Source organism: Mastigoproctus giganteus, chromosome 7, assembly GCF_048544385.1.
Source record: "Mastigoproctus giganteus isolate SK-2022 chromosome 7, ASM4854438v1, whole genome shotgun sequence".
Taxonomy (NCBI): Eukaryota; Metazoa; Arthropoda; class Arachnida; order Uropygi; family Thelyphonidae; genus Mastigoproctus; species Mastigoproctus giganteus.
In genome coordinates, this window is record NC_143581.1 from 196,324,624 (window position 1) to 196,339,410 (window position 14,787).

Sequence of the window (14,787 nt, forward strand, 5' to 3'; positions counted from 1 at the left end):
GGGTGTCCAGTAGTAGTGCTACCCATGCATTGCACAATATGTCCAGTAATGTCCCCATATTGTCTGGTGAATGGTTGTATCATAAAATATCCTTTTCCAGTAGGTCAAAACATGTTCAATTGGGTTGAGATAGGGTGAGATGGACAGCCATGGGATAATGAATAATTCATTGTCATGTTCCTGAAACTAGTTAGCAACCTGTTGGGCCTAGTGCATGGCATGCTGTCTTGTTGATGGATGCTAGAGTTGTCTAGATACACTGTCAACATGAAGGGATGCACTTGGTCAGTGACAATAGATCACCATTAATGGTGATCAGAAGATTCAGGGTATGCCACAAAAACAGTCTCCAAATCATATCAACACTGCCTCCAGCCTGCCAATCACCAACAATGCATTCAGGTGGCATGGCTTTGTGTTACTTTTTCCAAATGCAGATACACCCATCAGCATGATAGAGTTGAAAATGGGATTAATCAGACCAGGCAACAGATTTCCACACATTGGTGGTCCAGCTTCTTGCCTCTTGCACTGCCAGCCGTCAACTGCTGTAGCCTATACAAGCTAAAGTCTGGTGCATAGTTCATGTGGATATTGGTCTTGCTATTCCTGTGTTGTACTAGGTAGTTAGCTAGGCTACTGTGATGCAATGCTGCTATGTTACAAGATGAGACATACAACACTCACCACGGGGGTTGACAACACGTGGTCAAGATATAAACTTTGGTTGATTGTTTGCCCGCTGTAGAGCCAGTTACACTACACTCGCAACACCACAGAATGGGAGCACTTAACTGTGTTGGCTGTTGTCAAGATATTGGCACCTGCGCATCTTGCTTCCATAATCATTCCACGTTTAAAGCCAGAAAGACCTTGATACTGACCCATTCTTCTTCACAGACACTCAAAAAGTGATCACCATGTCTGTGAACTACAATCTTATATCGGCTATTTCTAACTTTGAACCTTCACCAGCATCACTGACTCCATTCCTACAAAAAGGAATGTCGCTAATGCAAAGCCAACTCAGTGATTTGACCTTGAACAACCCACAGAGGTAACTTATTCCAGTAATAACTCAATGAAAACACTTCAATCCAGCCAAAATCTCTTTGCCTGTAATATGAATTTAGTATGTGGAAAATGATGCAAAGAAGCAAGCTTATACAGCATCAGCCCTAAAAAAAAAAAAAGAAAGGGGTCTACAGCTCCTATATTCATCTTCAATGACAATCAGATTTCTAGACAAATTCACGTCTTTGTTGAGGGATTACCCTAACTTATAATCTCTCTCTCTCTCTCTCTCTCTCTCTTGACATAAGTACAATGTTCAGTTTCTAGTGCATGCCTTTTCTATAGATTACTTCCATGGTCACTATTCTTCTGAATTGGCATCTATAATTTCTACACTCTGTTCCAAACCAGTCTGAATTTGTCAACCAGTGGGCATTCATTCACTGTTCAACTCCAAACTCACAGAACCAATTTTTCCTCTTTTTCATTTGTCCCTTCTACTTATGCTCTGGAACAACTTCACATATATTTTCCAAAAATTACAATTTACAGAAATTCAAATAGTACTTAGTACTACAGGTTCTAATATCTTTTGTGCTTTGTGTGTGTGGGGGAGGTGAATTTATTTAAAAAAAAAAAAAGTGCACTTTTGCTATGGTGTTGAGCTATACAGAACAAACCATGCAAACAATTTTTTATCCAAAATTCCTCAGTCAAAATTTGGTGACTCATTTTTGCAACTGTTATTCAGCAAAGCAATCGTGTTGCAGAAATTTACAGATCTTGTCAATGTTTTCATCCAAATGTACAGTGAAAATTCAGCCTGACCTGACTACACCAAATATCCAAATGTACAATGATCATACAAAAATGACCACTATTATTGTGCAAAAATGACCATACAAATCAAAAATAATAGAATGTGATAAAGTTTCATCACTATAAGCTTTTTGTAACTTGCCATTCCTGTGGCACTTCTGACCAATTTTATGCAAAATTTAATGTTCATCCATTGCTCATCCAACTCTGTGTAAACTAGACTAATGCTAATAAAAACAAGCTGACATGAAGATGTCAAAAAGAAGGCCTAAAAGGGAATCAAGACAAAAAAAGACTTAGATGCAATGATTCAATTTGACATGAAATTTTCCATGCAGTGTAAACAGGTGGTTAGGAAGGACAGCGTACTGTCTATGATTTATAGGTTTTTTGCAAAAGGTGTCAGTGTCCCTCTATACAAAACAATGGTTGGACCAAATTTGGACTAATGTATTCAAGTCTGGAGATTGTACCTATAAAAGATGTGAAACTACTGGAAAGTTCAAAGAAAGGGAGAGTACAAATTGATGCACATATGAAAACTGTCTTAAAAGTTGTGGTCTGCAAAGTTTGGAGACACCTAATGGGATTGATCAATCAACTACCCAACTATTCAGGAGCTCACATCTGGTGAGTATGGGCTTGGCACACCCAGGGTCCTGAGCTGGATATCATCATTCTTCTCTTTCTTGGTGATTTCCCCCCCCCACCTCTCTCTCAGGGTAACTAAATTTTTTTTTTTTTTTTTTTTTGCCTGGTGCAACAAAAGCACCAGGCTTCCTTGCACCACATAGCTAATAATGATAATGATTCCAACAACCAACTACCCACTGGCTGAAGGCACTCTTCCACACATCTATCTTGCAACTATCCTTCCTCAATGAATTTATTTTCCACTCATGTGTGTAGTCTGAACAAGAGGAAGGATGTCATCAGCATTGATTGTCATTATTTTTTTTTAAATAGAAATCCAGAGTCCTTTTTTAAAAACATTATCAGATTTATTTCTTATTTTCTCTCCTGATCCATTTAAAGTAAAAATAAATAAATAAATAAATAATATATATATAATCTATTATGAAATATTGAAATAGATGTAAAATGTATGTCAGATCAGATTAATGCCATCAATTGTAGATTAAACATTACATCAGTCTAATCTAATTGCTATAGTAAGAGTATAATTGGTACTATATAGGTATTCAAAGTGTATTAAAACATAGGCATAAAAGTACTCTGTGGGCCATAAGGCCAAAAGAACCTATAAAGAATAAGATAGCCTGTGCTGGTCTACACTGCTATACCCTAGGAATAAACATATAATTAGCAATATTATATAAAATAGAATAAATTCTATTCTATAATATATTCTTTTCTATTCTATATAATATAATAAATTCAATACTATATAAAATATAATAAATTCTATTCTATATAATATTGCTAATTATGTTTATTCCTATTATTCCTAGGGTATAGCAGTGTAGACCAGTACAGGCTATCTTATTCTTTATAGGTTCTTTTGGCCTTATGGCCCGCAGAGTACTTTTATGCCTGTTTTATAATACAATTTGAATACCTATATAGTACCAATTATACTCTTACTATAGTAATATCACACACACACACACACACACTAGTAGAGGCAAATGATGCAAGAAAGCAAGCTTATAAAGCATCCAATGTGGAATAACATTTTACATCTATTACCAGTTTATCACAGTTAATTGTATTACAATTTATTTGCATTCAATACTTAAAGTAAAAAACAACTTTAAAATAAAAATATGTAGAATAAGGATCATTTTACAACTTGCACATAGATTAACCATTATAAAAGTATGACCCCAGCCATCTAGAAAATAAATGGAAATTTATTATTTTTCAATATAATCCATTGTTCTGTGGTATTTATTATCCAAATCATTTCAAAGGCAGAGAACAACCTCTCCACACTGATGAATTAGGCGAGCCTTTGAAGATTCTACTTGAAATGGAAAGTTCCTGTTCATTACTATTAATAAAGTCATTTTTCTTAAAATAGAAAATCCAGAGTTCTTTTTTAAAAACATTATCAAATTCATTTCTTATTTTTTCTCCTGAGATGTCTCCAGGAATGGTTGAAAATTCTAACTGAACTCTCTCTACCCTTTCAATTGTGCTGTTCAAAGAAATTCCCCCCATGTTTCAAGCTTGGTTAAAGAATTAGGTAAACAAGCAAAATGAGTCTCAATGAACAGCAAATGTTTCTGACTCAAAGAATCAGAAAGAAATATGTTACAGTGCCAATAGCTGCAGTATCCACAGTATCTAAAGCAGTCACAATTTTTTTTTATAGAATCAAAATTTTTGGCATAAAACACTCTGCATGTGACTATGTTCCCAAGCTTATCAAAATAGACTCTGGTGGAGGAGGAAGGCCAGGTTGCACTTCTCTGTAAATAGCTATTCAAGTAAGAGCCTTTATGAAGGTCTTTATATAAAGGGTGTTTCAAAAGTGATAGTTGATAATTTAGAGGTGAACTGTATATACTACAATATGCAAAAAAAGCCTAGGAAACACGAGTCCTTAAGTGAATCGTTCTCGAAATATTGCACATTTCTAGTTGGGATCCACCACTGACTTGTTTGTTTAGGTTATGTTATGCTCATTCTCTCCCTTTCCCCTTTCTCAATGCTCTGCAACGTAGCAGGCATACTAGTACTTGTCAAAGGATAGCCAACATGGAAAGAGGTTACAGCAATGAAGAGTATGCGGACATGCACTTCACGTATGGAAAAGGCAACAGCAGTGCACTCGAGGCTGCATGTTTGTACCAAGAAGCATTTCCCCACCAAAGGCAGCCCAACAGGCGCACATTCATCGGAGTACATCAATGCCTTAGAGAACATGGGCGGTTCGCACATGGAGTACGAGCAGGTAGGCCCAGAAGCATAACACCTGATGTTGAGGAAAGGGCGTCAGAAAGAACAGAACAAAATCCAAGAATTTCGACAAGGAGGATTGCTCTGCAAGAGCATGTACTGAATCATAGCAGTGTGTGGCGAATTTATATCGCCAATTACTGTACCTCTACCATATCCAGCATGTACAAGGTCTCAGCAATACAGACTACCCTCCCAGAGTAAACTTCTGCCAATGGATGCAACAGTGTGTCCTGAACGCTCAATTTTTAAACAACATTTTGTTCACTGACAAAGCTGGGAAAATTTTCATAACTGTCACATTTGGTCTGACAAAAATCCTATTGCAATTCATGAGTCACGACATCAGCAACGTTTCTCGTTGAATACCTGGGCAGAACTACTAGGAGGCCGTCTAATTGGACCACACTTTCTGTCAAACAGGAGAGCTATACCTTCAGTTCCTGTAGACCTCCTTGATGATGATAATGTTCCACTTCAGCAATGCCAGAACATGTGGTTCATGCATGATGGTGCACCGTCACATTTTGCTTGAGCTGTGACTTGGTATGTAACTAGAAGGTATGGTCAACGGTGGATAGTTAGAGGTGGACCGGTAATGTGGCCTCCCAGATCACCAGACAAATCCTATGGCTTTTTGTATCCGGGGTCACGTAAAAAGCTTGGTGTACACAGTTGAGGAATTGCAGCGTCGGGTTGAAGGAGCCTTTCAGCATATCAGAAATGACCCAGGAATGCCTAAGAGGATTCGCAACTCAATGCAGAGAAGACTACAAAGCTGCGTACGGATGCAAGGACAGCATTTTGAACACCTTTTGTAACATCCTGTAACATCTGTAAAATCCCGTGGTGTTGAAACCAAAAATTAAAAATATATTACCTTATGTTTAATAAAACCACCCTTGGCAAAGGATTCACAGCTTTTTGCTAAACTAGTGTTCCCATAGTCAGTGGCAGATCTTAACAGAAAGTGCATTATCTTGAAAACGATTCATTTGCGCTCGATGTTCACTGGGATTTTTTTGCTTATTTTAGTTTGTACTTTTCACCTTTAAATTACTGACCATCAATTTTTGAAACACCCTGTATAAGAAATAACTTTGCCAAAATCCCCCAAATTGCTTCTGAAGGCATATGTAAGTCATGGGCTAAGCAAGATCAAGTCAGATCAGCAATTAGCAGATCAGGTTTGAAAAAGAAAAGATGAAATGCAGAGGCTGTGTTTATCACATATGGAGTAGTGTCACTAACAAAAATGCAGATTTTTTTTAGCCAATTTCCAAGCACAAGATTGGAAATAACAACTGCAGTGAATCATTCAAAATTTTGCAATTGTGGGGCATTTCAGGTTGTAAGGTTCTTTCCAGTTTGCTTTCTTGTAAGGTTCTCGAAATAACTTTATAAGCAAGGTCAGATTGATTTGGTAGTTGTTGGCGCATCGGCTTCTGTGGCCATATTGCACCTCCCAAGGTTTTTGCAGTACTTTGATCCAAGCCCGAGGCGGGAATCGAACCCGCGACCTTTGGGTTGCCGGGATTTTTTATAAGCAAGGAAATGAAGATGAGAAAGCTTTGTATCTTAATTTTCCACATACCAAATGCACAGTACAATCGTCACAAACTTCTGCAATTTCATCGGCATAGCATTATTCACAAATTTTGTGAATAATGCCATCATAAATAGCATTAATATAATTCTTCCTCAAGGTAGTCCATCTGAAATATTTTGACTTATACAATATTTTTTCAAAAATCATTTGAACCTGGATTGCTTAACAGCTGAAAGGGAAAATGCTCCTAACCAAGGTGGAACACAGATCCTTTGAAGAGTCACCTGGTGAAAAATAATTGTTCTGGCAATTTCTCCTTAAATTTTCTTCTTCCATGATTGGCAATCCACGATGCCATAATTTGATTTCAGTTTGAGTAGATCTGATTTTTTGACATTTTGAACAAAATGCTTCAACTGCATATTCTGGAAAATTTTTAAAGCAAAAACTGAACTGTTATATGCATACAATACAAAGAATGGACTTTCATCCAACATCACTGGTATGCATGAGAATTAAAGCAAAACACTGATGTTTTCAAAACACTTATGTTATCAATAATTGAAATCGCATTTTCAAGATTAATGTCTGAAAAAAACTGATCAGATTAACAATATATGCAGTGTTACTAGTGGTATTCACGTTTATGCAATAATGATTAAAATGGTCACAATACTTATCTGCATATGCAAATAATCCAAATGTCTATTAATGAATATCTATGATCAAGAAGAATTAGCAATTAGAAAAATACATCAGAGATGACTTATTATATAATTATAAGAATTTATAGGAAAAGGAATAGTTCATGATAATTTATTATGAGAGTCAATTTATGGGGAAATATCTCTCAGAATCCAGATCTTTAATTACCAAACAATGTTAAAATTCAATTCATGGGATGTTTTCACAAGGGAATAAAAGATAGAGAGGTAGTAACTGATTTCTCAGTATTGAAGAACAAAAGCTTCAGCAGAGTAGTAACTAGCACCTCAGAGCCAACAACTTGGAGATCTAAATGGTGGGATCCCTGATATTTATACACATTAAGAAACATTTTGGTTTAAATAACCACACTTTTAATGAATTAAAGACACACACACACCAAAAAATAACCGATGAGCTCGATATTCTATGTAAAGGAAGAAAAAAAAAGGAAATTAACATATTGAAGAAAAGTAAGAAATAAAGAAAAGCGGTAATAAAAGTGAGAAGTAAAGAAAATTGACAACATAAAATTAAAAATATATATATATTTTGATGGTTACATATTAAAATTTTCTGCCTTTTGTAGAAAATCATTATCTTGATAATTGTGGTAAGAACAATTATTAAATATAAAAAAAAAAAAAAAATGAAAGAAACTTTAATACAATGTATGCTTTCTTTCAAAACCCAATATATAATGATATTACAAGGTCAGGGTAGACCAAAAATTGAGAGAATACTAGATTTGTTGGATCTATAGAGTCTAGATCCAACATGCTGAACTATAATTATATAGTGCAGGGGTAGCCAACAAGTTGATCGCGGATTTAATTTCGGTTGATCATGACGAATTTTAAATATACAGTCATCCGTCAATTTGTGCACCTTGTGCAATGAAATTTTTGAGATGGTAGATCGCGGCACATTTTGAAGGAAAAAAGTAGATCGCACCACAAATTAAGTTGGCCACTTCTGATATAGTGCATTAATAATATAACAGTAATAATAATAGTAATAATACATTAGTTAAAGAATGGAGATGCCTGCCACATTTGAAAGAGCTAGCAATTATATTCATCTCAAGGAAGAACATGTACACTATATTGCCAAAAGTATCTAGACACCCCCCCCTAGGATTTGGGGGAAAAAGAACCATACTGTCATCCCAATCAAGAAGAAGTATGAAAGCAATGGCACTCATGCTAGAAGTAAGCAGATCAATGAAATGCAGTAGATGGGTTAAAGCAGTTATTTGGTTTTTAGGAGCATTAGCAACTAAGGCCATATTGCTCCGGGGATATGTGGTGGTCATTCCCTGACCTTTCCGCATCCTCCGTATTTGGTGGTGACAGGCTCGAATCCCAGTCTAATCAAGAAGCATGTGCTATGCACTGCTGCTCCTGCCCACCTGGCTACGGAGGCGCCAGTTAAAGCAGTGAGTTTAGTGACTTTCAACAGGGAATCACCATGGGGTATTACATTACTGATCAATTTGTCCTTACCTTTGGAACAAAACTACAAACCCTAGATCAGTAGTAGCCAATATAATCACCAAATGGCAATTTCATAGTGCAATTACAGTCAGGAAACACTTGAGTAGGCTGCCAAAACTGATGGACCAGGCAGAGGAGTGCTAAGAAGAGTAAGACGTAAATCTTTTCAATCACTGAATACTATCAACTGGGTGTTCAGGGCAGCCAAAAGAAATATTAGAATAAAAAGAAGACAGTGAGCTACACAACAGTGGATTCACAGAAGAAATGTAGGAAGAAACCAAACATTGCAGCATGCAATGCACCACAACAACTTGCCCCGCACACAATCCATTGTAATCGGACCATGGAACAGTGGAAAATGGCTTTCTGATTTGATGGCCATGTTTGGATCTGGTGGATGCCTGGGAAACATTATTTAGAGTGTGTTGTTTCAACTGTGGCATTGGAGAGGTATTGCAACTGCCCGGGAGTTGTTTTTTGTGGTTTAGGCTTGGACCGTTGGTTGCCATTCCTGGAACAGTGAATGCTATGCAGTATATATTGATATTCTGGACAATTCCATTTTTCCCACAATGTGGCAGGGCTCTTTTATATTTCAGCACGACAATGTACTATGTCATATTAACCAAAATTTTTGTGACGTTGAAGACACGGACATGCAAAGCCTTCAATGACAATTCCAAAGCTCTAACCTCAACTACCAGTGAATCCCTTTGGGATGAACTGGAATATTAGCTTCAAACCAGTACAATATACCTGCAACAATAGATAAAATGACCACTGTGTTCAAGGAGGAATGAACCAAAATACCAGTTTCCTGTTATCAAAAAGGATCGGGTGTGTAATTAAACCCAAAAGTGGGCGGACACATTATTAAACACTGTGTCAGTAAAAAATTCTTTGAATATTCCATGCAGAATTATCTATTATGCATGACTTACAAAAGAAATTCCCACCAATACACACAGCATATCAGAGTGAAGAAAGCTCAAATAAAACTTCCCACTTCATAAAATCTTTCCATAACAAAAAGCAAGAACAATAGTGTAGAACTACTACTGGAAAATTAGAGATCATTTTGGAACTAGGAAATGAAGACTTCCTTAAACAAAAATTGCTTAAAAATTTGGGATACCATTCCTAGTGTATCCTATCTGTAAACTTAGTGCTAATATGAGGAATGATCTATTGCAGCATTTCCCAAATGGGTCCACAGACCCCCTCGGAGTTCTTAGACCAGTTCCAGAAGGGCCACAAAACATTCAGAAGGTATCAATTAATGTTTATTTTCTTAAAAAATATACTAATAGAATCACAGTGAACTTCGTCATAGAACATTACTTATTTTTGATAAGATTAGCGTATATAATTGTATACATATTTCAAATTATTCGTTCTATGTATAGCAAGTTGATGATAAATAAAGTTATTATGTATTCTGTATAAACATAAGAATAAAGTTGAGTAGTTTCAAGCATTAAACTTTGAATTTTCTTTTCAGAAAACCCAGTGTTCTTACTGGGTTTTCTTTTTTGAAGGGGGTCCCATAAACTATTTTTGAAGGGGTCAATAAATCTCAGTAGTCTGGGAACTGCTGATCTATGGAATGCAAGTGCTTGTATTTTCTAAGGTTTTACTAAAACAAAAGAGAAGAGAATCATGTGTTAATAAGAAAAAAAAGCACACAAAGAACAGCACAGTTTGTCTGTATTATCAGTCAACACTGTATAATTTGCTGATTTTGGAGCAAATGAGAATAAAACTATAATAAAAAGAAAATTGATCTTTAACAGCAATTTCTTATTCAATTTCTGAAGTAAAAAGAAATAAACAGTCAAAAACAACAAAGTGTTCCACATTTTTTTCCCCTAAATTAAGAAACTGCTTTCATTAATCAATGATAATGGGCTGTTTTCTGGGGCTATGCTGTTTGCTGTCCATTTGGAAGGCTTGATTTTCATTCCCATCATTGAAATCAAATTTTAACCCAAGAAATATTTCTGCTTTTTTTAATAAAAAAGGCATCTGAGGTGGATACCTCAAGCATCTATCCAATTATACTAATGGAGGCAGCAAAGGAAGTAAGCAAACTCTTACCTCCTTTGTTGACATCATAATTATGAGAGCATCCTTAGATTCAGGGAAAATCCCTTTGGAATGGAAAAGTGCAAATGCATACCCAATTCACAAATAATGACACAAATAATTACAGAACTGCTAGCTTGATTTCTGTTCTGGGTAAAATAATGGAGTCACTGGTTAAAGAAGTAATGTAGGACCATCTAGACAGGAATGCAATTATACAGCAGTTACAGCATGGATTTGTTAAGGGGCAATCTTCCCTGACCAATCTGATTGGACATTATGATGCCGTAGCCAAGGAACTGAGTGCACAATAATTTTGATATATACTTGGATTTCAGGAATGCTTTTGATACTTCAGCACATAAAAGACTGCTGTACAAACTCAAGCAATGTGGCATTAAAGGCAAGTTACTGCTGTTGATAAAGAGATGGTTGAGTGGGAGAAGACAGAGTGGTTATTAACAGGCACTGCTCTTCTTGGCCTAATGTTATTAGTGGAGTTCCCCAGGGTTTGATGCTGTACCTATTGTTGTTTTCTATATTTATTAATGATATTGATGAAGGTTGAGTATAACTTGCTGATTTTGGAGCAAATGAAAATAAAACTATAATAAAAAGAAAATTTTGATCTTTAATAGCAATTTCTTATTCAATTTCTGAAGTAAAAAGAAATAAACAGTCAAAAACAGTGTTCCACATTTTTTTTCCCTAAATTAAGAAACTGCTTTCATTAATCAGTGATAATGGGCTGTTTTCTGTGGCTATGCTGTTTGCTGTCCATTTGGAAGGTATATCAGGCTTAATGTCTAAGTTTGCAGATGATTGAAGGTTGGCAAGGTGGTTAAAATCACAAGGTGTGCTACTGCAACAAGAACTAGACAAATTAGGCACACATGGCCGAGAAGTGGCAATTAAATTTTAATATCGACAAATGCAAGGTACTTCATATGGGGGGAGGGGCAGTAATCTTAGATTGATGTAATCAACTGTGTGATACTCCATTCATGGTTGTGGAGAATGAAAAGACCTGGGATAATTGTACAGTCTGATATGAAGTTCTCTTAGCAATGCAGATAGGCTGCCAGGACAGCTCATGGAGTATTGGCAAGAATTTTGTGCACGAATTATACAGGAATTTTTACAGCAAGGATAAAGAGGTGATTATCCCATAGTATAAGGCAGTGGTTACAAGTTTGGAGGCCTCATTTTAAAAAGAATGTGGATCTGTTGGAACCGATGGATACAAAGAAAAGAAATAAGATTAGTGCGAGGAACGAAAGGGTACTCTTATCAGGAAAGGCTTTGGTTCTGCAAATTGCAGTGCCTGGAGACCAGGCATCTGCAAGATATGATTGAGGTGTTTAAGTCTTTTAATGGATTGAATAAGCTCAATGATCAAATTACACACAAGGGGCATAAATTCAAATTGAGAAAAAATAGGGTAGATGTACGAAATTTGCCTTCTGCCAGCAGGTTGTTGATTGTTAGATCCCATCTGGTATTGTACAGGTGGGTAGTTTGAATAAATTCAAGAAACAGACAAACTGTTAGAAGGAATGGGCAGGTGATATGAGAAGTGTTGACTTTTTTTTTTTTTTTTCTTGGTGGATGCAGTATAAGCTTACTTTCTTGCATCATTTGCCACTACTCACACTCTTTCTAGGAATTGAGTACAATAAATAACTAGCTGGTTACATTAACTGGTTAAGGAATTCTCTTCTATCTAAAGGTGTCTGTACCCTACAACTTGTGCCATGGGGAGAGTATATCAGATTAAGTATACTATAAGTATGAACATGATATCAAAGTCGTTTTAAGGTAACTTCAAATATAACAAGTCAAAGATGAATTCACCATTACATGAACAAAAGTATTAGCTAAAATTAAAGGGTTGATTTCCTAGTAAAGCACCATTGTATGCAATTTAATTCTGCTTCTCATAAGGTGCTTTCCTATTATATGTATAAGCTTGATTTCTTATTCTTGTAGCATGATTCCATTTAAATAACTATCGACATTGTTCCTGTAATGGAAATTTTGTTTGCAGCAGTGGTGGAATAAAGTGCATATGTCACTGGGTGAGAGGGTGTCATCAAATAAAAAAAAAAGAATGAGGCACTGTCCCCACTCCTCCCATATTATCCCGGTGGAATAGAATTTACTAAAAATCCAACAATGATAGCCATCCTTCAGTTAATTAGGAAAATATTTTCTTTCATGAGCTGCCAACTCCCTCCCAATGTATCTTATATAATGCCTGTATTTCAATTATCTCGATCCTAATGAACTGACAGTATACTGAATCATCAACACATTTCATAAATGTATAGCAAAGCTGTTGCCAATAAGTTTAATTATACTGTTATCAAGAGGAAAGATAATTATATCTTTCCAATATCACTCATTTGCAGCTGAAATCCTGCTATCAGCAAAGAAAAACATAAACATGCTCAATAAAATTTCTGTTTATACTCTGGGTAACTCTGTATAGTCAGGTAAAGTGTTGATATACGTAATTTCACATATTTAATCAATTCCCCCCCCCCTCAGGTTTACTAGGTAAAGTCATTACTCAAATTATTAAATTTCAGTCACTAATAATCGTTCAGAAAAACAATATAGTGTTATAAATGCTGCCTATATAATGTCTGCCGGGTCAACGAAACACATCGCATCTTGTTTAATTGATTCCCAGTTTCATGTCATCTAGCATACTAGTTCTTGTTAGTACAACCAACTGCTATATATTCAAAAAGTTATTGCGTTTTTGTTTGAATGAATGAATACGCTAAAGGATGTATATAAAGAATTTATTTACATATTTCGACGAATAACTAAATTTCTTTCATACGAAAGTACAAGAAAGGCAACATAGTAATCAAGCGTGTTATTTTTCCCTTCACTTCGATATAGCTTGTGGAATTAACTCTGAATTTTGGTGACATCAGTCACTGTGCCTCCCCGTAAACCAGACCTCAACGTACATCGACATATATACTCGACAGGACGCACAAACAGCTTGTTCACAGAATTATGGGAATTGCACTGCATATGAAGGGGGGAGGGGGAGGCAAGTATACAAAATAAAATAACGAAAAAACCTCTTAATTCCAACTTATAATCTCCTTGTGAATAAAGTTCGGTAATTGCCTTAATTGTTCTATTTTTTCTATTTCTAAATGGTTCGAGAAGTTATTTCTCATGGGAGGGCAGTGACATTTCACAGGGGCAAAGTTAACAAAACTTTATTCCGCTTTGTTTTGCGATTCAGATTTGATAAATTACCGACAATTTTTGACTATCAATAATTTAGTTTCACGATGGTTTCATTTTATGTCAATGATACGAGAGCATAAACCAATGCATTATAATTTTTACTAATGTATTAGGGTTTCGAGTTTCCCACTTCCCATCTCCACCTAAAGAAAGAATTGCCGACGGTATTATAAGTTATTAGTCCTAACAGAAAACTAGCGACGCTAAGCGTCGTCTCTATTTACCAGTGAGATATTCGATCACCGCTGCCATGTACACAGGCGCTCCCGCTCCGATGCGCTGGTGATGAGTACCGTTCCGCAGGTATCGATGCATCCTTCCGACTGGAAACAACACACCAGCTTTCGCCGACCTAGAAGTTGCTTTACTCCTCTTCTTTCCTCCTCTGGCTGACATTATGAGCACTTAATATCGCAGTCCTATAGCTGCAAATTATTGGGAAGAAATGAAAGCCACCTTGGCTATTTGTTCACTTTGTTAGTCACAGACTTCAGAAAACACTTCCAGACATAGACCACACCGCTTGAGAACCGGACGGACGCACACGTCGCTGTTCACTTTACCGGTAGTACTTCCGATTTACGTCTGGTGGCAATATGTCCGTATCGCAATATTTAAGTTAGAAATTCTCGGACTGTTATTATGATTCGTAATGCGGTTAACAATTTTATAAATATAAGCCATAAAGATAATATTAATGATATATTTCAAGTTAAGAATACTAAAGTTCTACATTCTTTAGATTTTCATTATTAAAACTGTGATAAAAGAATAGTTTCCTCTTGGAAATCTTCTGGAATAATGGCCGTATTATCCAATAGTCGCTTTTCGTAGGGCTTACGAAAAAAAAAAAAAAAAAAAAATTACAATTTTTTTTTCCCCCTCTGTAAGATCAAAAATGTAACAAAGATCTCT

The 14,787-nt window shown here is 36.1% G+C and overlaps 1 protein-coding gene across 1 annotated transcript in view; it reads right to left on the minus strand.

The window, feature by feature from the left end:
- The window catches only part of LOC150083522 (core histone macro-H2A.1-like), a 95,090-nt gene extending 80,747 nt beyond the window's left edge, over positions 1-14,343 (minus strand). Inside the window, exon 1 of the mRNA XM_090378517.1 lies at positions 14,097-14,343. Coding sequence (XP_090234643.1) covers positions 14,097-14,268 — 172 coding nt within the window. The 5' untranslated portion in view covers positions 14,269-14,343. The remainder of the gene's footprint in view (positions 1-14,096) is intronic.
- Positions 14,344-14,787: the final 444 nt, after the last annotated feature.